At 40.9% G+C, this 24,003-nt stretch overlaps 1 protein-coding gene across 2 annotated transcripts in view; it reads right to left on the bottom strand.

Annotated features, from left to right (window-relative positions):
• Positions 1 to 23,173, bottom strand: part of TPRA1 (transmembrane protein adipocyte associated 1) — a 28,964-nt gene extending 5,791 nt beyond the window's left edge. Inside the window, exons 1-9 of one of the 2 annotated variants that reach the window (XM_063427385.1) lie at positions 22,882 to 23,173; positions 19,680 to 19,861; positions 12,014 to 12,146; positions 10,174 to 10,260; positions 8,463 to 8,535; positions 5,528 to 5,607; positions 4,376 to 4,486; positions 2,187 to 2,247; positions 482 to 584 (exon numbers count right to left, since the gene is read on the bottom strand). In XM_063427385.1, the coding sequence (XP_063283455.1) occupies positions 482 to 584; positions 2,187 to 2,247; positions 4,376 to 4,486; positions 5,528 to 5,607; positions 8,463 to 8,535; positions 10,174 to 10,260; positions 12,014 to 12,146; positions 19,680 to 19,849 (818 nt within the window). In that variant the 5' untranslated portion in view covers positions 19,850 to 19,861; positions 22,882 to 23,173. The remainder of the gene's footprint in view (positions 1 to 481; positions 585 to 2,186; positions 2,248 to 4,375; positions 4,487 to 5,527; positions 5,608 to 8,462; positions 8,536 to 10,173; positions 10,261 to 12,013; positions 12,147 to 19,679; positions 19,862 to 22,881) is intronic. The other variant, XM_063427386.1, reaches the window with a different exon arrangement.
• Between the last annotated feature and the right edge of the window lie 830 nt (positions 23,174 to 24,003).

Genomic DNA, 24,003 nt, shown 5'->3' with positions numbered 1-24,003 from the left:
TCAGCATTTAATAACATAATTGAGGCAGATATAGTTTCCCCTCATTTGTACAAATTCTGGTTACTAAATAATATGTACAGAATAATACCTGTACCTGAATTCTGATTGTTTGGTTTTTTAACAAAGTTAGAATGGATCCTTTAGTTATTTTCCCTTTTCATATCATTCCCTACAACATACATTTGAATTATTATTGATTTTTGTCCTTGTAATAAGCTTTTTCCATTTTCCTTGGTATCTGTACATTAATTTGCAGTGATTGTTAGGGGAGATAAACACATGACATATTTTTGGTATAAGAAATGTATTTTGGGCCGTTAGAAGCCAGCATTTACGAATATAGAAATGTGTTTTAAGTTTAGTGCCACTTTAAGGAATATTCATCTTATTCTTTTAGAAACTGTAGCAATAAGAAGATATACAATAACGGAGGACGGTGAAGATAATCACAAAAAGCCACTGCTAGGTTTAAACTACTTACCACAAGCCATTTATGATGTCTGCACAAAGCAAGGCACTGCCTATCCCTTGCACCAAATTAAGGACAGCCAAGAAGATAGCATAGACATAAAAACTTTTCCGGGCTGCAAAAAAAAGAAAAAAAAAACAACAACAACAAAAAACAACAGATATTGTTTAATAATAAACAAAGAAAAATGAATTTTAAAAATAAAAAAAATGCACAAAAAACAAAACAGGAAAATGCTACAAAACATACAAAGTCCCACAAATATAACTTCTACCCAAAGGTAAGGTAATTAGCTCTAGAATATGTTTTATTTGCCAGGGCTTGTTAAACCTCCATGATCAATTAACTTCTTAGTTTTACTTAAAATTACCTGTACTATATAATCATATTCCATGTCACAAAGTTGTAGTTGGGAGGAGGAAGAAATAAATATTCTAATTTTATTGTCTAAAGGACTACGACCAAAACAATTTTGCATAACAAACATATAAAAAGGATAATAAGCACTTCATATAGTTAGTTTTTTTTTTAAAGACTGGATGAGGGTCCCACTGCTCAGATTTTGCATTAGTGTGAGCAGCAATGGGTGTGAGAGATTGGTGAGAGCATCAGCTGCCAACTCTCAGCCTCTCACAGCTGCCCATCACTGCTTACAAAATCATTCAGTTTGCTTCGGCCAGTATTTCGAATAGCTTTGAGAAAGCATTTTACAAACAAACAAAAATAACTCTGTTTTTGAATATGAATAAGCATTTACATTATAAAATCTATAGGAAAGAGTAATCAGTAGGGATGCACCGAAATGAAAATTCTGGGCCGAAACCGAAAAGTCAGGAAGCCCTTGGCTGAAAACCAAAACTGAAAAGGACTTTTTTTCCACAAATGATTTTAAAATAGTTTTTTTCTATAATTGTATTAATATTAGACTTTTTAATGAATTTAATATGAAAGCTTCCCTTCTCCCTTCTCTTTTAGTGGCCCCCCTACCCCAGTGTTCCTTTTCCTTTCCCTGTACATTAGTCGTCCCCCCTCTAGTGTTCCTCTCTTCTCCCCCTCTTTTAGTGTTCTTTCTCCCCACCCTCTCCCCCGTCCCATAGTATCGTCCCCCCTCCCCTGTCCCATAGTATTGCCCCCCCCTGTCCCATAGTGTTCTACCTCCTCCCCTGTCCCATAGTGTTCCCCCCCCCTCCCCTGCCCCAAAACAGTATTCTTGACTTTCATGTTATCGTTACTATCTTTCATTGTGATATATAATCATCTGAATTGTCAATGCAAGTATGTCTGTTAAACTGTGCACTACAAAATAAAAAAAAATCTGTATACATTTTTTTTAAAAAAATAATACAATTTGGCGAAAATGTCAGCAGCTGAAATTTCGGTGCATCCGTATTAAACAGAGTAACAGAACTGTGCTTCAATGGGAGAACCACCTCACTTGCCCTCCACTATATGGTTCTAGCCTGCTAAAGCTGGTCAATTAATCCAGGCTCCAGTTTTACATACAAATAGATTACAATAAGGGAATATATGAGTAAGTTGTTTGAATAAACCTATGCCAGGACTGTGTGACTTCAAGAAACTCCAACTAGTGACTTTAGTAAAAGGAAAAAAAAAAAAAGCCTTAAAAGTCACATAATTGCCTATGCTGAAAAAAGGACTAAAGTCCATCAGGTTCAACCCTGAAGCCCATTCTTTTAAGTGATTGTTTAAAACTTACATGGCAGGGAGATGCGATCTTTCAGTGGAGTTTTTGGTAGTATAGAGACAAGAGCGTACACCTGTTGGTGACATTGGAAGTTAGATATTAGCCACATACACTGACAAAAAGGTTAAGAGATTATAAAGCTTTGTTAAATTAAATTGTTGGTTATGGCTCCCAATTCTGCTCTCTTGCAGTAGGTCAATGCAAACTTAATTTTCAACATAATATAAAATTTTGTTTACAAAAAAAAAAATACATTTTTGTTTTTGTAACTATATATATATATATATTTTTTTTTTTTCATTCTGTCATGTTTGTGATATCAGAGAGATTATGGATACAAATAATTTCCTGGCAGACATGCCGTCACTGCCTGTAGTTTCTCCATATGATTGACATATGTTTGGGCTGTATTTTGGTATAACTTTTGCGTGATGATAATGTTAGTGCCCGGTGCAAATCCAGCAAAATTTGTAGATATCCAAGTAAACAGATTGCATTCCAGGGTCTTTGAAGTTGTGATAAAATTTAACTTTTAAGTCATATCCGTCCGGTTCCCATCCGGTTTGCGTTCCACCGTTGCTAGGCAATGGCTGGAATACACAGCGATGTTGCCTATTGGCTGATCATGTAATAAGGGATTCCCAGAGCAATCAGCCTCAGCCAGCACTAAGTGCTGCTGCAGGGAAAGGCTTACTGCCACCAATGACTCATACATGTATATAGTGAAAGATAAAATAGACCGGAACAGGTCTAAAAGTGTAGAGAAATATGAATGCTAATTAAAAAGAGCATGATAAGAAGCACAAGTAGCAGACATTGTAACAATATGTGGAGAGCTTAGTTCTTACTTCTAAATGTATGACAATATGTAACACTGGAAAAGTAGCAACAATATGTATCAATATGTAGCACATTATAATTATTATTATATTATTTATATAGTGCCAACAAATTCCGTAGCGCTGTACAATGGGTGGACAAACAGACACATAATTGAGATCAGACCACTGGACGTACAGGAACAGAGGGGGTTGAGGGCCCTGCTCAATGAGCTTACATGCTAGAGGGAGTGGGGTATAGTGACACAATGGGTTAAAGTAGGGGAATTAAATAGTTTGTTAGAGAAGGGTTTATTGAGTGCTTGGTAGGTCATTTTTGACAGTTGCAAGAAAGGAGTCAAGGGGTACATGAAAAATAGCAGACATTTTGACTGAATTAATGTAGTCTATTCAACTGATAGTGTAAAGGAGTGAGATTACCAGTGCCAAACAAAAGAAAGAAGCACGTTTCAGAGGTTTTATGGTAGAATAGCTATAGGTAGAGCATATATCAAATTTGTGTTGTACAGATTAGAATAGAAGCTTTTGTGCATTTTCTGACACTTTCTGTTTATTTTTAATAACTTCCATCACTTTTATCTATACCCTGTCAGTTTACTAGCACTTTCTCTCATCTCTCGGAAATGCCCCAACTTTAGCTCTGCTTCTATTAACCCTCTATTTATTACTGTGGTGTAAATAAATTACCCGGCCAATGAATTCTTGGAATGGCATTCTCTGCTACATAAGCCTGGATCCTAACTTTGTGGATTTAAAAAAAAAAAAAAATTCTAGTGAAGAAGAGAGAGATAGATAGATAGATAGATAGATACAAGGATATTGAGAATAGAATGTTTTATAGAGGAAGAGTGCTAGTAATAGCCTAGGGACAGAGAGGCTATGTAACTGTCGGAGTATACTTATAGCACTGGAGAACACTTGTGATCTTATAAGTGACATTTACCAATTTCATATGTGAAGACGGCATTGCTGCTTGAAAACATGTTAAAGAGGCCTGCTTGGCTTTACCTTACAATCTCAAAAAGTTTAAAATAAAGTGACATACAGCACCTCACACACTGTAGCACACGGTCTAATAAAGCCTCCCACACAAAACAAAGTGGAGAAACAAAGTGAGGTTTCATTGTTATTTGTACATTATGAGAAGGCACTCAAGTGACCTGAACACTAGGAAAATCAATAGAATTATTTGGACAATAAAAAGATACCACCTTCACCCCAAAACATTTATAGTTCCCTGATACAGTAGCAGGCCAACTTCAAGTCTCCAGAACCTGACAAATCAACTGCCTGAGAGTTTTCTCCAATCCTCAGCTGGTTAACAGATCATAACAAGTGTGACCAGTTGTGTGACCTACTTACTAGGAAGAAAAAACATGAGCTTGCCAGCCAAAAATGCCTCCCACCATGTCCATATATGTTAAAATCCTCGGCTGAGAGGTGAGCATCAGGATACAGGATTTCCAGAGTTCCCTGGGGGGGAAAAAAACAAAAAAAACACAAAATATAAACAATGTGATGGAGAAATTGTTAAACATGTTTTAAGGGATGGAATGAATAAATAAGACTGCCTTCCAAATAGCTATGCCCAGGTTACAAAAGTTGTGTGCAGCATCCTACAATTCCTAGTGTGCATGCCCACTAAATCTTGTGGATTGCTGTCCACCGCCTTAGTTCGGTAGGAATGCACAAGTCCACTTACATCCTCTGAAGAGCCACCTTAAATCATGGATACACAAATGTTAACTATGTATACCTATTCAACAAGTTTGTACAACTAACTAAAGTTGACCCTGTCATTAGCATTGTTTTGTGGATGATGGGTGCACCTTTAAAAGATTTGGTATATGTAAAGCAGGCATGCACACCCAAACATGGTCAGAGGTAGACAACCTCACCAATGATGTAGGAGAGGCAGAAGACCAAGTACAAGTTATTTTTTTTATTTGCACCAGTAGGTATTTGACATTTGGACTCACGATATGCCTTTCTCAAAATAGGTTTGAGAAAGGTGCATTGTGAGCCGAAACGTCACCTGCTAGAAATAAGTAAATTATAAACCTGGAGAAATAAGTCACTGAAAGGATTAAGTTGTACGTCTAGTCTTCTGTTTGGTACTTTAAAAAGATTGGCATGAAACTGATCTGCCTTGGTGATGTCACAGGATGGTCAAGCAAAACTGCTTTATTAATGTCTCTGTGCCATTCCGGCTCCTAAAAGACTATCATAGACTTTAAGCAGTCTATCAATTAATGCTGTAAGTCCATAAAAGCCTAAAGAGGAAAGGAAAAACAATAAGCAAATACTTTAAAAACCTATTCCCAAACTAGACATATCAAAAGTCCCTCTTATAGCCAGAGGTTCCAATTAACGATAAAACAAAAATAACTTAATCTTATGTTTAGAAAACAACAATATTTATTCTGCTAAAACACCAGTCATTTAGTGTTGTAGTGCACAGACAACCAATCTGGAAATACCAATACTGTTCTCCTTGAATGAGCTCCATTTTACCTGTGTCACAGAATACCCGAGAGACAGAACAGCAGTGATTGCCAGAACCCTCTTCACACTGGAATTACTCTCAAGATGGCCTGGAAGGAAGGAAACACATGATAAATACTCAATGGGAAGCTCTAAAACATACATTTCATTCCATAATATTAGCAAACAAAATGCAATGGATAATGAGAGACTGAGGTTTTGCAAGTCACTTTTGATTTGAGACGTAATTGAAAAACATTTTAGAACAAACTAAAACCAAATGTACACTCCAACGCTCATCAATTAATACCCAATCTAAATGTGGACATTGGATGCACTTTGGAAGGAGTTACATCAGGACTCAAATGTCGACTGTAACACCTAACCAGAGAATATAATCCTAATCATAGACAGTGGGGAGTAAGTGGAGTAGAAACTACTCTTAAATGTATTCACCCTGAAACAAGTTATTGGACATATGCGTATGAACAGCATGTAATGATGATGCACTCTTAGTAATGCAGAAACAACAATTTTGCATGTCATTTTAAATATGGCTATTTTGATGTTTAAAATGACATAATGGAGGAAACTATACTGAAAGGAACAAGGTTCCTATACTTAAAGGAGAAGGTTTTTCTCTGGCATTTGTTTTAATTGCTAGTCTGTATCAGGTGCACCAACTAAGGTGTTCGGGTTTCCCTATAAATGATTTTGGCTCCACTTGCTACATACTCTCTATGCCAATCCAGCCTCACATTTCATAGAGGGCATTCCCTCCGGTCTGTGTGTCATCTCCTTCTCTATATCCCTATCTAAAATGTTCCCACCCCAACCAGGTGAGTGTCTTTTGTTTTCTCCTCCCTTCGGATTCTGCGTATGTCAGTTCATATTGTTTGTTTTTTTCCACTGTGACAATTACGTCTTTAATCAAAGGAGGTCTGTTTCCAGTGCCTCGCAATAAGGTAAAGGGTGGCAAGAAGGACGTGGGTTGTCACCACTTTGTTATCCCATGCTATTTGAGAGGGCAGATATAGCAACAGTAAGTTTAGGGGATTGTTTGCTATGGCTATTTTAGCAATGTCCCCCACCATGGCATTTATCTTGCTCCACATATGGTGGACATGCCCAGTCCTCCTGCCAATGTGGACTATCGTGCCCTTCTGTTTTCCACATCTCCAGCATGTAGGGGAACCATCTTGGAAGATCTGTACTAGTCTGGCCGGGACCATGTACCACCTCAGTAAAAAATTTCTGTGTAATTCTATGTGTGCTGCGCAGTTTGTGACCCCTTTCAATGCCCTCAGGATCACTGCCCACTGTGAATCTGAAATGGTCTCCCCACAATCCCTAGCTCACTCCACTGCATACTGGCATTGTCCGAAGGGTTGGTGTTGATTTAGTGCCTGGTAGCACACGGATAGCTGTCCCCGCATTGGGACAGTAGAACAGATAGTGGGGTGGCTTTAGGTATTTTCTGTGTCCATACTAGATGGTGTTTGTCCCATGTTTGTACCATAAACTGCGTGATAGGCAGTAAGTCAGGTGCTTTTGGCCTATGTTCCTGGAGAATCCAACACATTGTTGCCAGCGGTGTGTCTAAAAACCTTTCCTCAATTGAGACCCACTGTGGGCAGTTTTGAGTCGTATCTGCCTGTGTCAGTGGTGCCAGCACTGCCGCTCTGTGGTATAGGAGGAGGTCAGGGACCCACATGCCTCCCTCAGCATAGCTTCTGTATAATTGTTTCATGGCTACTCTGGGGTTTTTACCTGCCCACACAAACCTCGCTAGCTCTTTCTGTGCTCTTTTAAAGAAGGATATTGGCGCTGCTATTGGCAGCAACTACAGTGTCTTAGCATAAATGCACATGCCAGAAGGTCAAACATAGATAAAGACAGAATTTTCTCTTTTTTGATGTACACCATAATCTTGTTTATGGTTAAACTTTTTTGCTTAAAGTGCAGCAAAGTTCCTCCCCTCCTCCCCCCGCAACTTCTAGCTTAATTCATAAAGTAATTTTATTGCAGCCCTGGCACATATCATAAGTGCATACTTTCCACTGATCAGGTGAGTTGGGGAGGTGAGTACTGAGTTGTATGTAATGATCAGGAAATTTTACGTTCAGGATCCCTCTCTTGATTACATGCCTCTTGCTTAAAGTAACAGTAAGCAACATAACCACTTCATCTTAACAAAAGTACTCTTGCATGTACAGACCTTGTCCCCTTTTTTAAGACCATGTAAAACATTGCTGTTTCCTGGGAAATGGCAATCTTTACATTTGTCTAAAACCCCACCCCTACCGTCTGTCATGAGAACATGCCATTGAAGACCACCGTATATCAAAATGTCTTCATGTTCGGCATCATCATACACAGTGATGCCAAACACCAATATTGGTGCTCATAGGCTGAGAAGCACCAGGCCATGCACTTGCCATAGGCCGCTGATGCTCACCTATATGATGCACTGGCCTGGACAAAGATCAGTACTGATGATTTCACAGAAAGCAGAGAGGTGCATTTGGCATTTGTTTGTTTGTTTCACATTTTATTTAAAAGGACGAAATGGAGCTCAATGTAAAATGGGACAGGAGAGAACATTTAACTTTAAAAATAATATTTTTATAGTTCAAGTTTTACTTTAAGGAGCAGTAAAGAATTGGTGCACGGTCTCACACTATAAGACTGATGGGAAAAATATTTTACTATATTTGCAACTTCAAAACGGGTGCATATCAGCAAGAATTCAAGGAAAATATTTTTTTTTTCATCCTTACAGTGATCCTTGCACTGCGTGGTTATTTTAATTATGTAATAGGGCATTTGATGTATAATATTTATCAAAGTGCAGTGGGAACCAAACTTTCCTATATATGCACATAAATACTGGTGTGCTGCAAATTATTTGTATATATAAGGTCCAGCATACGCAGCACAAGTGAGTGTAAAAAGGTTAACTTACAAAAAGCAAGACCCAGAATAATGACACTGAGCTCAATGGCAAGGAGGAAAAACCTGGTGATTTCCCAGAGAACCTGTGAAAGTTAAAAATCAGAGAAAAGTGTTAATCAGTGCAGAACAGAACAATGCTCCAGTTTACAAATATTTACTAATCAAATAACAAAATAGTAGCCATTATTGTTCAAATGTGTATACAGAGAGACCTTTTTTTCACACATGCTAGTCAAGTAGAAGGTGTGAGACTTTCTGGAATGCTATTCCACAGTCACAGAGCTCTACATAAAATGAGACAGCGATTGTGGTGTACGGCAGCTACATTTACCATCTGTCCATAGATCAGGGCTGAAAACTGTAGCACTTCCCTTAGCACAAGATACATTTAGGATTTGTTTCAGGCCAAGTCACAATTTGTAGGATTCTTTTAAAAATATTTTTTTTCAAAATATTAAAGGACTACTATAGTGCCAGGAAAACATACTCATTTTCCTGGCTCTATAGGATCCTTGGGTCCCCCTCACGCTCAGGGTCCTCCTCCTGCTGGGCTGAAGGGGGAGGAAGGGGTTAATCCCTTACCTTTTTTCCAGCGCCGGGCTCACTCGGCGCTGGGGATTCTCCTCCTTTCCCGTCATGGGCTGCATGCGTGACAAGAGCCGCGCACGCATTCAGCCAGTCTCATAGGAAAGCATTCTCAATGCTTTCTTATGGACGCTGGCATCTTCTCACTGTGAAAATCACAGTGAGAAGCGCCTCTAGCGGCTGTCAATGAGACAGCCACTAGAGGCTGGATTAACCCATTTGTAAACACAGCAGAAAGGGTTAATCCTAGAGGGACCTGGCACCGAGACCACTTCATTAAGCTGACTTCATTAAGCTGACGTGGTCTGGGTGCCTATGGGGGAGGGGGAAGAGGAGGGGGGAGTGAGTGGGGAGAGTGGGGCAGGGAGAGAGGGGGAGGGAGGGAGGGGGAAAGAGGGGGAAAGAGGAGGAGGGAGGGAGGGGGAGAGAGGGGGAGAGAGGGGGAAAGAGGGGGAGGGAGGGAGGGGGAAGCTTACCGAAAAATATTAAAGGAACACAACCATGTATTTCTGACCTTAAAGTGCAAAACCAACCATTTAGGTGGCTTGCCCCCCATAGCCCCCTTAAAAGGAATTAAAACTCACCTTATTTCCAGCGCCGGGCAACTCCACCGGCGCTGACTCTGCCCCCTTGGTGACATTATCACAAATTGCCTCTTATTAGCCAATCCAATGCTTTCCCACCGGTATGGGGAAAGCATTGGATTGGATAAAAACAGCAACCAGTCAGCACCTCCTCATCGAGATGCATTGAATCAATCCATCTCTATGAGGAAAATTCAGCGTCCTCATGCAGAGTGTGGAGATGCTGAACGACAGTGCTGCCTGCTGTGCAGCACTGAGCCAGGAAGCACCTCCAGTGGCCATCTCTTCTCTGAAAAGGCAATATTTGCATAAAAATGCTTGCATATAATGATTATACTCACCAGAACTACATTAAGCTGTAGTTGTTATGGTGACTATAGTGTCCCTTTAAATAGAGGCCATGATCCTCAAAGAAGTAGTTAAGATCTTGCCACATTGCAATTACAGGAGTTAACAGAGGCCTTATGCTTTTAATAATGCCCATGTTCAGGCTCTGCAAATGGTAAATTATGTAGGAAGGGGGCTATGAAAGAAAAGATGTTCAACTCTCACCTTATCAATGATAGTGGCCACACTTGAAGAGCTGACTGTCATTGAGACAATAGCTCGAGTAATTCCTACAAGCGCTACCACGAACACCTAGAATAAAAAAATAATTCATTTAAAAAAAAAAAACAAAAAAACACATATAACGTAACTAAACCCCCTTTTATTTTCGCCTAGGTTAGGTGTTTAAAAAAAAAAAAAAAAAAAAAAATTATATATATATATATATATATATATATATATATATATATATATATATATATATATATATATATATATATATATATATTACATTCTATGGGCTTTGAAATTGCTGTTGAGTGAGTTTGCTGGTTCTCGTATGTTGTATGAATTGGCCCCAGCAGCACCCTATAATGTATGCATGTTCAGGTGAGTGCAGCCTCTTGATATCATATTATATACACCTTTCAAGCCAATTCTGGAAAAGGTTTTCTACAGGACTGCATTAAATTCATTGTATGTGTCCTTAAAGGAAATATGTGGTATCTTGTATGACAAGCTAATAAGTAAATATATAACCCTTCTGTATGAGTATGCAATCAATCTGATATCTCCTAGTGAAAGCAGACATGGCAAGAAGTCACCTCTCACTACAGCAACAAAAGCGCAAGAGAGAATCACGCATTACTCTGTCCGGACCTCCTCCTGCATTACTTCCTGAGTTGGTCTTCATGATAGCCTTTTGGAGTAAACATTTTTACTCATGTGGATAGTGAGTGTTACATACTGCACTTTGTTCACTAAATACACACCGCAGAAACTCTGTGAAGTTCAGGGAGTAACTGCTGTGGAGGGAATCTTGTATGCTCCACCCTTTTGTAGTGAAATTATGTGGGTAATTGTGATGCATATAGTGAAACAACAAGATACCCTGGAATAGTGAATATATGTAAGATATATGTGAAAGTACTCTCCCAGGTGTACCTCATAAACGCATCCAATATCCATAAAATGCGAACACAAAATATGTGAGGAATACACGATCACATATACAATTGATGTAACATAACCTGATAAGATCGAGGAACAAGATCCTATAACGTGCTTTCAGAATTTCTATAATATGAGAAATAAAATACACATAGCGCAATACAAAATGCAAAGCAGAATTTTACAAAGTCTACATCAGAAGTATAAGGTATCCAACACGTTTCATCATCGGCCTTTTGCGATGTGTATTTTATTTCTTATATTATAGAAATTGTGAAAGCTTTTTAGTGCACATTGTTCCTTGATCTTATCAGGTTATATGACACCAATTTTATATGTAATTGTGATGCATATTTTTTTTTTATGTGGTTCATATTGTTTCTGTAATTGTGTTTAGAAATTGTTTTAGTAGTTTAGTTCTACTTTGTGTTTAAAGTAAAATAATCTGCCAACTAAATATAAGGGGTTGCATGGAGATGATCCGGAGTTGGTCTCTATGCAGGAATCCTCTCCTAGGAGGCCAGAGTAATCTAGGGAACGCCCAAAGTCTAGGGGAAGAGGCAATCATGAATACGCATTCACAGCTGGCCCTTGTCCAAAGATCTTGCAACATTACAAGATCGTTCAATAGCACATGCAAGGTCATGTTGAACTTGCACAAAGCGTTTTCTAACAATTCATAGGGATAGGACACCGATTGGATGACATCAGTTATCACCACCCCCCCACCCCCCAATGGAAAATGCTTGGTTTTTTTTTGCGTGCAGAATAACACAACTGTCTTATTCAAAGGCAAAGCCTTTGAATGAGACTGTTGTCTCAAAGAGATGCATTTCCCTTTAAATATTGGATAATGACAGATGAGAAAAAAACACTCTGTCAGGAACAGACTCACCAGGATGTAGAAAGTAGTAAATATTGGACTAGATGTAGCGCGTATTTTCGCCCTTGCAGACGGCAGCTTCCAAAGCAAAAATGCGAAGAAGAGAACATTCGGGATAAGAAGCATTAGGTCCCAGTATCGGACCCTGTGGAAAAGACCAACATGAGGCATTTATATGAAAATAGGAAACAACTGCATCCTGACTTGTAAACAAGGTGTTTTCGTTTTGTTTTTTAAAAAAGGGATCTTTAAAGTCTGCTGTTCAATATAGAAACTTTTACACATCAGGGGAATTTTACTAACAGTATAACAGGGATCTGAAACCGTGAGAATTGAATGAAATGACATTCCACACACTCAGGAATGTCATTTAATAAAGAAAATGAATGTCATAAAATAAAGAAAATGTAAAAATATTCTAATATCAAAAATAATTTAAGCCAGTCAATGCACACCATGAGATACCTGACCAATGCACGTCATGTCACATTGTCACATATATACAATGGAATTGCAAATTTGGAGTCTGGAAAACCAGCAGAGTTGGTGCTGCTATGTGGCTAAGCTTTGTAATACCTCGGTCTATAGTCCACAGGTCTTACCTCAATGAATAAACACAATGTGTTAACATGGTAAAATAAACTTTTAAGGTGATGGTATAAATCCTATATTTATTTTAATAGCCAACCCCAAGGGTAACTAATCTGTTTCAGTGAAAGTGTCAGTCTGTATAAATCCAGAGCTTTCGTCATCCTTGTACTTTGGAAGAAAATGTAATTGTGTAACTGTCATTCTTATCTTACCAAACCAGAATCATTACTCTTATCAACGTTCTTTGGCAAATCGCAATAAAATGATCTGACAAGTTCCAGCCAAGACTTAGTTTTCACAATTCCTTATTCCGGTGAAATCCAAGCTAAACATGGCACTCCCTGGACATTTTTTATCGATTATAGGTTAGCAAGAATGACAAAAAGTTCTCGCTGAACTGGCACAGAATAATGGGAGTTGTAGTATAAAACCAGCCGGGTTAAAATTTAGACTTCAAGGGCATAGTGGTTAAAGGGAACTTCGGGGCACAATAGCTACTTAATTGGAATAAAGTTTTTCAAATGCTACGAGGTCCTGTTGCCAGCTTACTTTTCAGGGGGTTAAACCATCCACAAAACTGCTTGAGAAACTTACATATTTTTCTCAAGCGTTTTTTATGAATGGAAAGCTACTGACTGACTTGGAGCATCAGCTGATGCTCTCAGCCAATCAGCGGTGCCCCTATTCGCAGCAGTCCAAGTATTCTGGTTTAAAAAAATCTGAAAGCAGAGGAAAGACGGGGCAGAGCAAAACCGTACTGGAGAGCAGACTTTGATGTTAAACCATTCGTGAACAGTTTAACCCCTAAAGGTAACCTGGCACCAGGGACCTCAGAATAATTCGTTACTATAGTCACCAGAACATTCACAGCTTAATGTAGTTGTTCTGGGGATTATAGTCAGTCCCTGCAAGCTTTTTGCTGTAAACACTTTCAGACAAAAAAACAGTGTTTACATCGCTCCCCAGAGACATCTCTGGTGGCAATCACTCAGATGGCTACTAGAGGTGCTATCTGCTTCATCTAATGAATATACTTCCTTTAATGCATACTCTGTTTAATTTAGAATTTCACGTCTCCTGCACTGTTAACAGCTTGCTCCTGTATACAATCAAAGTTCCTTTTACAGAGCAGGAGATAAAATCTTTTAAGGGAAGTAACATCTGATTGAAAGTGAAACCATTTTGGGGCGGAGCCTAACACCGTACCGGAGCAGTCGCCATTACTCAGAGCTCCGATAAAAATCGTCTAAAATCCGCTGACATCGGGTCCTCACAACGAACCCGGTGATCTCAAAAGGCAACGCAGCACTCAGACCACCCCTCCAATAAAGCTGATGCCGTTCTTTTCAACACCCGGCACGAAAACTCGTAAACGAGGCGGTAAGGCCTACCGCGCGGGCGGACAATACGGAGAGCGAGAGGAGAGGGACTGGCCGTGGCAAATTTCTGCCTTTGGAGACCTGCAGTCATACCAGCTTAGGGCAGGTGAGATGGGACGAAAAACCCCAAAACCGACCCCGGCCGCCATGAAACCGCGGCTGGACATCAGCCAAATGCTGCAAACACCCAGGGTATCGCAGGCACCCACCCCCTGTGGGGCCTCACCAGTGCCCTCGGAAGAAGAACTCACATATAACAGCCCCTCACCTGACGCCCATGGTCCAGAACCCTCACTGGCACCAAAGGACTGTACCCCTGCCACGAAAGGGGATATTCAAAGCATGCTGGCAGGCCTCCAACACAACCTTAAACTAATGTGGGAAGCGGATCTGGCAGCGCTCAATACAAAAGTCCAAGCAGTGACCGCACGCACTCAAGCCACGGAAGGGGACATAACAGACTTGAAACACAGCATCCACACAATGGGCAACAAGATCCAGCAAATACAAACCGCCCAGGAAAATCTCTCTAACCATGTCCACCTACTGGACGACAGGAGCCGGCGAAAAAATATAAAGGTCAGAGGGGTACTAGAATCTGTGCCACTGGAGGAACTGCCCCACTATATTAGACGCGTAGTGACAGAGATACTGCCGACAAAACAGGCTAAATCTTTTCAATTTGATGGGGTGTACAGAATCTCCAAGTCGCCGCAGGCACCCAACACAGCACCACGAGACATTATACTCAGATGTCAAACAATGTCAGATAAACTAGGGCTATTGGCTGCACTCGGGGGAAGACCCCATTGGAGTTTGAATCATGTCGTCTTTCATTCTTCCAAGACCTAAGCAGAGCCACGCTCCTCTGGCGCAGGGACATGCAAACGGTTACCAAACCGCTACATACAGCTGGAATTACCTACAAATGGGCAACCCCAGAACTTTGTGGGTGACTGCAAATGGAGAACAACACAAAGCCACGAACCCCCAGGATGGCCAAAGTATACTGGACTTTTTGGGACTCTCACGCCAGAGTAGCGCGACGGCTACACAACCTCACCCTCAACCGGGGAAAGCTGACAAAGCTCCAATCTTCCGGCCCAGAGAGGCGAAAACTCCAAAGACATGAACTGAGACCCTTCATCGGCTCCCTTTACTTGATCCGGTGGTCCGATACCAACCGTACGGACCTGTCTTACCTCTCGATTATGTTTAATACGTTTATTATCAGTTTATATTAAGTTTGGTTATGATCCAGAAAATGCAAACACACTGATCCCCTGGGGCGGAGATGGGACCCTCACGGGGATGCTATTAACTGCTCTGGTAACGACCCCCCCCCCCCCTCACCCCTAGGATATGGGGACATGCACACAGAGAGCCGCCAACATTTAATCCACACCAGACTGCAACTAGCGCCATGGCGCTATACAGCAGCACACACCAACCTAGGCTCTACACTACTACATAGGATTGAAATAGATGTGCCTGTTTAATGGCGAAAAATAGCACTTGGCCACAATATATTATGAGGGTACGTATCGCCCTCAAGGCCGTCACTCGTTATGACATCCCAGAATGTAATGTTATGTTCTCTGTTATGATATATCTTTTGGTTCTTTGACATGTCACACAAATGGAGAAGTTCTCTCACCCTAACTAGCCTTGCTTCCCAGCAGCACACATACTCACTCTATTCCACTGTGAAACCAATAACACTAGACTAACTCACTGTGACGCGGCCTCTCGTGTAAACGCGCACAGGTTCCCGATACACTACATGGAAAAGTACCAGGCTTAGAGTTGAATCAAATGTTATGCTGTATTTTGAACCATCATATAACAAAATGTGCCACTCTTATTCATGCTACACTGCAGTTTTATTCTGATGTACTTGAATGTGTCTGTTCAAGCTGTGTTGGCAATACAGACTTCACCGTATTTACTTGCATGTCAAAAATAAAAATTTACAAAAAAAAAAAAAAGAAAGTGAAACCATTTTGTTTTCATGCAGGCTGTGTCAGTCACAGCCAGAGGAGGTGTGGCTAGGGCTGCATAAACAAAAACCAAAGTGATTTAACTCCTAAATGGCAGTAAATTGAGCAGTGAAAAGGCATGATCTACACACAAAAACTGCTTCACTAAGCCAAACGTTGTTTTGGTGCCTATAGTGTCCTTTTAAAATACAAACAAATGGACCAAAATCTTTCAAGATTCTTTTGTTTCAGGAATTGTACCAGAGGATTGGAGGAAGGCAGATGGTGTTCCTATATTTAAAAAGTGTTCAAAATCCTTGCCTGAAAATTATAGACCTGTGAGTTTAACGTCTGTGACTGGGAAAGTATTTGAAGGGCTATTATATTCAGATATTCAGGAATTCATTGGGAAGAACTTTTTTTATTAGCAATAATCTGCATGGTTTTATGAAACATAGGTCATGTCAAACTAACCTAATTGCAATCTGCAAGACGGAAGGAGAAGTATAGATCAGGGTGTTGCAGTGAATGTGATCTACTTGGATTTTGCCAAGGCATTTGATACGGTTCCTCACAATAGGTTAGTCTTCAAACTAAAATAAATTGGTCTAGATGAATATTCTTGCTCATGGCTAGAATATTGGCTTAAGGATAGATTACAAGTTGTCATTAATGGTAAATTTTCAAGCTGGACAAAAGTGGTGTCCCTCAGGGTTCTGTTTTGAGACCCCTTCTATTTAACATATTTATAAATGATCTTGAAATAGGCATTGAAAGCCCTGTTTAGTGTTTGCAGATGACACAAAACTTTGTACAGTAAAAAAATAACAGCAGGATATTGCTATGGTGCAAGGGGGTTTAGATACACTGGGGGACTGGGCACTAAAATGGCAGATGAAATTTAATGTACAGAAACGCAAAGTCATACACTTCGGGGTAAAGAATGCACAAGCAACTTACACCCTAAATGGTAGTGAATTAGGGATAACCACACATGGGAAAGATTTGGGAATTGTTATAGACAACAAATTAGGCAGCAATATGCAATGTCAATCTGCAGTAAGGTTTTGTCATGCATAAATAGGGGCATAAATTCTCGGGATGGAAATATAATTTTGCCTCTTTATAAATTGCTGGTAAGATCACACCTTGAATATTCTGTGCAACTGTTCTAACGAAGGATATCATGTCACTAAAAAAAGTGCAGAGACGAGCTACAAAATTGATGAAAGGAATGGAGCATTTTAGTTATTAAGAAAGGTTAAAAATTAAATCTCAGAGGGGATATGATAACATTATACAAATATATTTGGGGCCAGTACAAAACATTATCTGGAATTCTATTCATAAACAGGGCTAAACAAAGGACACGCGGTCACACATATAGGCTGGAAGAAAGGACATTTAGTCCAAGGCAAAGAAAAGGTTTTGTTTTTGCAGTAAGTACTATAAAGATATGGAATTCTCTGCCTGGAAGTGTGGTTTAATTAAGAGTCCATAGAGATGTTTAAACCGAAATTAGATAAATACATGCAAAACAAACTAATTAGTGGGGTAATAGCTGCTTGATCCAAGGAGATATCTGACTGCCATTTTTGGGTCAAGAAGGAATTTTATTTTTTTTTTAGTTTGTTGCAAAATTGGAAGACTGGGTGTTTTGCCTCTTTTGGATCAACAGCAAAAACATATGTGAGTAAGGCTGAACTTTTCAGCTATGTAACTATGTAATATGAAAGACCTGATCAGCCAGCCAGTTTGACCCCTTTTAATTTCCAGCGGTGAGTTTAATAAATGATCTCTATCATTAATCTGTTATTTTCAAAATCAACAGTGATAGGCATGCATGTGTCTTCATTTCAATGCAGACATTTTGGGTATACTGTGCACTTGTATTTGTTATGCTATCAATTATGCTATGTTGTTAACAGAGCTGATATGTACTTTATTTCCTTTGACTGCATCAACGCATGGGAGGAGTTTGTGGTGTTCGTTTTGCTCATGCACAAACACACTGACAATATTCCGAGTACTTAATATGTCAAGATATTTTTTTTTTTTTTTTTTTTTTTAACATTGCACATTTTGTGTATTTTTATGATCAATACAAGAGTGAATCCGTAACTAGAAGTATGTGAGGGCCATTTGGGCTTAATAACATAAGGTAGTAGTGTGCAGGGCACACTCACAGTAGAGTAACATGAAGGGGTTAATACCCGTGGGTAGTAACCTAGCGAGACAAGGTGGTGAACCCTAAAAAACTGGTAAGGTTTAACCTATACCCTTTGCATAGAGTCTCCCACTGCTGAATGGTAGGTAGGGATAGTGGATGCAGGCAAGATTTTGGTAGCCTTTCAAGGGACCAATGTCCGCTATTATAGTGTCTATTATTGGCTGTCAGCCCACTCCGCCTGGCGGCTCCGGGGGAGAGTCTCTTGCAGTGGCCATCTCGGTGCCGTGTCGTTTTGGCCTCCGTGCTGGGTTTTGCTGAGTTGCTCGCTGGGGACTCACTGTGCATCTGGTGAGGACGCAGTGCGGAGCTATTCTTCCGCCCATTGCTGCTGATTGCCCCGTGGTACAGACTCGGCTGAAGGTGCCTGTGTCCTTTCTAGGAGGAAAGAGGTAAGGGGTCCTGGTGCGCAGGTGTCTCTTCCTGCGGTGTCTGTTCGGTCGGTGTGTGCGTCTTCGCGGGGTTTTGACTCCAGGATGTGTTCTTATGCGGTCAGGGCCTAGTGTAGGCTTGCACTCCTTCGGGCCGGTTGATTTCCCGGTTGCCGCCTGGGACTGGGGTGGTCGTGTGGCTGTTCTCACCTCCAAAGAGGCCCAGAAGCGGTCAAACAAGGCATCCAGTCTTTTCAAAGATTGCTGGATGCTATCAGAGTAGTCTCCCTGTAGTTTAGTGGGTTCAGCGCCACGAGGTGGGAGTACCGCCGCCATCTTTGTAGGGAGAGCTGCGTCTCGAGTAGGCCCAGGTATGATTGCCGTGTTTCTCGGTGCGTCTTGTGGCTGGTCAGCGGGGACCGGGATAACCCCCACCGGTCCAAGGGGGGGGTAGCGGGTCCGTGGTTGCCCCTTGCCGAAGCGGTGCCATGTGCCTCGCGGGAGAGCGGCCGTCTCACCCGCGCGGTTGGTGCACCAGGCCCTGACAGATCCCTCGACCAAAGTTTGATCTGGGTAAGAGGTAGGGGAGTCAGGGTGCCCCGGCTGGGTTCTGGGTAGGGTGTGCTGCATAATCCGTCGTTTTTGGCTTGCTAGGTCGTTATATTGTCGCTTTTTACTCCGTTTAGCTGTGGAGCTCTCCTAAAACGCGTCTAGCCGCCATGAAGCTCAGGCCCCGCCCCCCCGTCAAGATATTTTTTGATGATAAATGTTCTTAATATCCAATGGCTCAGTTGATATAGTATTGATATCTTCTTCAGAAAGATTGTGATAATGAAATCCTGACTGTTTTAATGTTGGGTATGGGGCTCTTTTTCTCAAAGCTGATCATGGAAAAAGCGCTGTTGGAGATTATTGAAACTGAGTTTTTTATGGTGTTAACATAATTAACGGTTTATGGCCAGCTGTTAGAGTGTCAATGACTAACAAGAATTAAAATATAATGCAGTCTATAGTTTATAAATGTATTTTAATATTCATTAATCATATATATTTTGGACTATAGTAAAATTGTGTGACCTCCTACGCCTCCACGTGACAAGCAAATCCCAAGGCAGTGATCAAGTTCCATACCTAGATGTCCCGATATCTTCGTACAGGATGATAAGACACGTGTGTGGAATAGTGATGTTGGTGCTGTTGATAACATGACTAGAGTTTGGATGTACAGATGTCACGTAAGATACAGCAGTTGGAGCAGTGCTGGGGCTGTAGATGGCAGAAGTTGGTGTCCCTGCAGACATCCTGCATGTGATCTGAACAGGACAGAGAGATAAAGCATGAATACATTTTTAAAAAATTGTTTCCTCCAAAGGAAGTTAATTTAACTTTAGACATTGCAACATTGCCAAGAGCTCATTAGCAGCTGTTAGCAAGTCCAATCATGCCGATGCTAATGTACCCCTGTAGTGGTTATGGTGCAAGTTGGTGGCCGCACATTTTCTACAATTCCTGGTTTTGTAAACAAGATTTTACACAGATCAGCAGATAATCAGGAAACAAGTTTCAGATACTTGCTGACAATATTCTCCAGGCTCAGAAAACATTTTTACAGATATTAAAACATGCCGAGCATTATATACAGGGGAGAACCACACCTGATAAAGATAGTTTTTTCCAGGATTATTTACTAAAGGGTATGGTCATGAACTAAAAGTGAAATTTCATATTTCTAGCCAAGCTACTAAACTGAAAAAATATACCTTCAACTGATGTTTTCAGTGTTACTATTATGCTCAAAAATGTGGCAATCACTTTCATTAAACTTTGAATTTTTGTGAAATAAATCCAAAAAGCAGAACCAATGCAAATATAAAAACTGTGACTATGGCCAAAATGAAGATTTTTTTCAGATCAGCTATTTTTGCATCAGTTTTTCCATTTGAATTTATTTTGCGTTTAATCAATAATCTTGTTATATTTTCCAACAGTTCACACTTTAGCATATAAACCAGTGTAGGCACTACCAACTAACTTAAACATTTGAAGATGACAAATACATTTTAAGTCAACACACTAAGGAGCAATGCTAAAACTGAAAGCTAAATATTTTTATCGAAGATTGTTTACTGCAAAATTTTAAAGAAGCTGATAGAATTTGAAACCAAACATAGTTAAAAAAAAAAAAAAAAGTCAACACAAATCAAACTGGTCTTTCAACATTCAGAAAAGTACTTAAACTATAGATATATATATATATATAAGGAAGTAAGAAATGACTAGGTGACAAGACACCTTATTGCCACACATAAAGGCAGGAAATTGGAGAGATCAGTTCGCAGTGTATATTAAAGGACCACTCTAGGCACCCAGACCACTTCAGCTTAATGAAGTGGTCTGGGTGCCATGTCCAGCTAGGGTTAACCCATTTTTTTTTTTTTATAAACAGAGCAGTTTCAGAGAAACTGCTATGTTTATAAATTGGTTAAGCCTTCCCCCTAATCCTCTAGTGGCTGTCTCATTGATTCTCACTGTGAAAATCACAGTGAGAGCACACAAGCGTCCATAGGAAAGCATTGATAATGCTTTCCTATGCGACCGGCTGAATGCGCGCGCAGCTCTTGCCGCGCATGCGCATTCAGCCGACGGGGCGGAGAGGAGGAGGAGAGCTCCCCGCCCAGCGCTGGAAAAAGGTAAGTTTTACCCCTTTTCCCCTTTCCAGAGCAGGGCGGGAGGGGGACCCTGAGGGTGGGCGCACCCTCAGGGCACTATAGTGCCAGGAAAACGAGTATGTTTTCCTGGCACTAGAGTGGTCCACATATAAACCTACAGCCTCCCTACACACTTCCTGAAAACAAGCTAAAATTTTATTGAAGGGTTACACCAAGCACCATAACCTCTTCAGTGATTAGTGGCTGAGGTGCATGGATTCAATAAGAAATGCTGCACATACAGAGTAAAAAGTGTCTTGCTGCCGGAAGTCTGGCTCCACCTAGCTAATGTCCACCCAGCTAATGTCTTTCTGTGCATATTAGGTGTATGTCATCAGCATGCTGGTGAGAGGTGACCAATGGCAGTGCAGACACCCCTCCATGTCATCACCTCAGCCTGGCCATCGGGAAGTCCAGCAAAAGGCTGCAAGGAGAACTTGACCTATGTATGGGATTGAAGGCAAGTTTACCTTATTCTCCTACGACGTTCCCCGTGAAGGAGTCAAAACCACTCTACTTACCTTGATCCCACAAAGTGCCAAAATCACAATGAATGGAGGCTTAATGATATTCACACCTAAAGAGCTGCAGACGCCAAATGCCAATACTGTTTGATAGAGTGAGTAGAGTCCTGGCTGGCAAGAAACCACTATTGCACACGGGTGGTGTCACTGTAATTACATTTTGATTTATACAACCCTTATGCTGTGTACACATTATGGTCTAATATACCGAATCACACAATACTGCCAAGACACTTTCCCCTATTCGCTTTACTCAAAAACAAAATACAACAACAACAAAAGGGGTTTGCATGTTCACCTCTTGTTCAGAGTTGTGTGAGCTCTTGCTTCCTTTTTCACACATTACTGTGGAACGGCATAATATGAAGAATAAACCAGAACACTGATACTGAGATCAAAAAAGGTTTTAAAACAAGTAAATTCTAGTCTGCCGAATATACACTGTAACCACTAGAGAGAAATGAATAGCACTAATGAGGGAGGTTGGGGTTATAAGAGGGTGATAGATAGACATGTTAACATATAAATTGATTAATTACCACGAAATTGGGGGCCGGGTAGACCCCAGGACCCCCACCCAATGGCCAGTTCCACCTCCCTGTATGTTTACATACCCCCCTGCCCCCACTATAACCCCATGACCCCCACCCCATGGCCAGCTCCACCTCCCTGTATGTTTACATACCCCCCTGCCCCCACTATGACCCCCACCCCATGGCCAGCTCCACCTCCCTGTATGTTTACATACCCCCCTGCCCCCACTATAACCCCATGGCCAGCTCCACCTCCCTGTATGTTTACATACCCCCCTGCCCCCACTATAACCTCATGACCCCCAACCCCATGGCCAGTTCCACCTCCCTGTATGTTTACATACCCCCCTGCCCCCATGACCCCCAACCCATGGCCAGCTCCACCTCCCTGTATGTTTACATACCCCCCTGCCCCCACTATAACCCCATGACCCCCACCCCATGATGCCATGGGAGGCTACCATTATGTCCCCTAGTAGCCCATTGACAGCTCACTGACTGCACCCTCGCCCTATCTGGTGCCATGACTGTAATCCTAAACTAACCAAGCTGCCAGTATGCCCCTCACCGTACACACCGCCTGGTGATCGGTTTGTTCTAAAGATCAGCCGTAAATCAACCGCTCGGCACTCAATTTCGGTTCCTACGGATAGAGAACGAAGAAATTAAACCGGCCACTTCCGGGTCAGCCAGTCTCCACCAGCACCATAGAGCGGGCAGCAGCCAGGTCCATACAGATACAGTGACTCTGATGTCACGGCAGTCACGTGATCGGAGAGCGCCTGATTGGCGGCACGATAGGAATGTGCCATGTCTGCACGCCGATCACGTTACATCGAGCAGGTTTACTGGCTGCCTGCCGAACAAGTCGATGATCTAAAAATAAACCAACACAGAGCCTGGGATAATAATAATAATAACCCCTTACCCCATAATAACAAAATAACCGAATACAGAGAGCTCCTATACTAAACTAATACCGACAAGCCTACCTAGAATAACACAATCCAGAGACTGGCATAATGGCATTAAAAATTGAATTGCAATAATTTGGAAACATTCTCCACCTGCTTCATTGCTATAACTTGGTTACTTTAGTGTAATGGTGTTTTATCTGGTAACTGGCAGGGGGTAAATAACTAAGGGGAATGGGCCAGGGGAATTTTAAATCCAGGACAAATTACCCAAACTGCTAAATAAATCTTCCACTGCTGCTATTTTTTATATTTAGTGTTTTGTTTTTGTCCTAAAATGTGCAATGTATTTGTCACTTCTACACAGTTCCTATTCTACCGAATAACACTACATGGGAATATTCATGAAGGTAAGGAATTGCTTCAAATTTAGCACATTTGGTGGTAATGCAATGAAATCTCTGCACCAAAAATGACAGGATCCCATACAATCAAGGTATTCACTAAACTCCAAAGAGTAGAGAACTGATATCCAAATGACAATATCTGGGCTAAAATAGTGGACGTAAAGAAATTGTCCAACTGAACTCTATTTACATCCTGGCTATTTTTGCCTATATTTTGATAATCTGGGTTTGAATTTACTATGATTTAAAAAAACAAAAAAAACCTGAATATATGTAAATGAATCCATTCCTATATCATAAACTGAAGTGTCTAGTTCGGTAGTTCAGAAACGAAGTTGGAAATTTCAGTCTTAGTCATGGAAAGAATTT

The sequence above is a fragment of the Pelobates fuscus genome, chromosome 7 (genome assembly GCF_036172605.1).
Source record: "Pelobates fuscus isolate aPelFus1 chromosome 7, aPelFus1.pri, whole genome shotgun sequence".
NCBI classification, from domain to species: Eukaryota; Metazoa; Chordata; class Amphibia; order Anura; family Pelobatidae; genus Pelobates; species Pelobates fuscus.
This window is presented reverse-complemented; position numbering and strand designations above follow the sequence as displayed.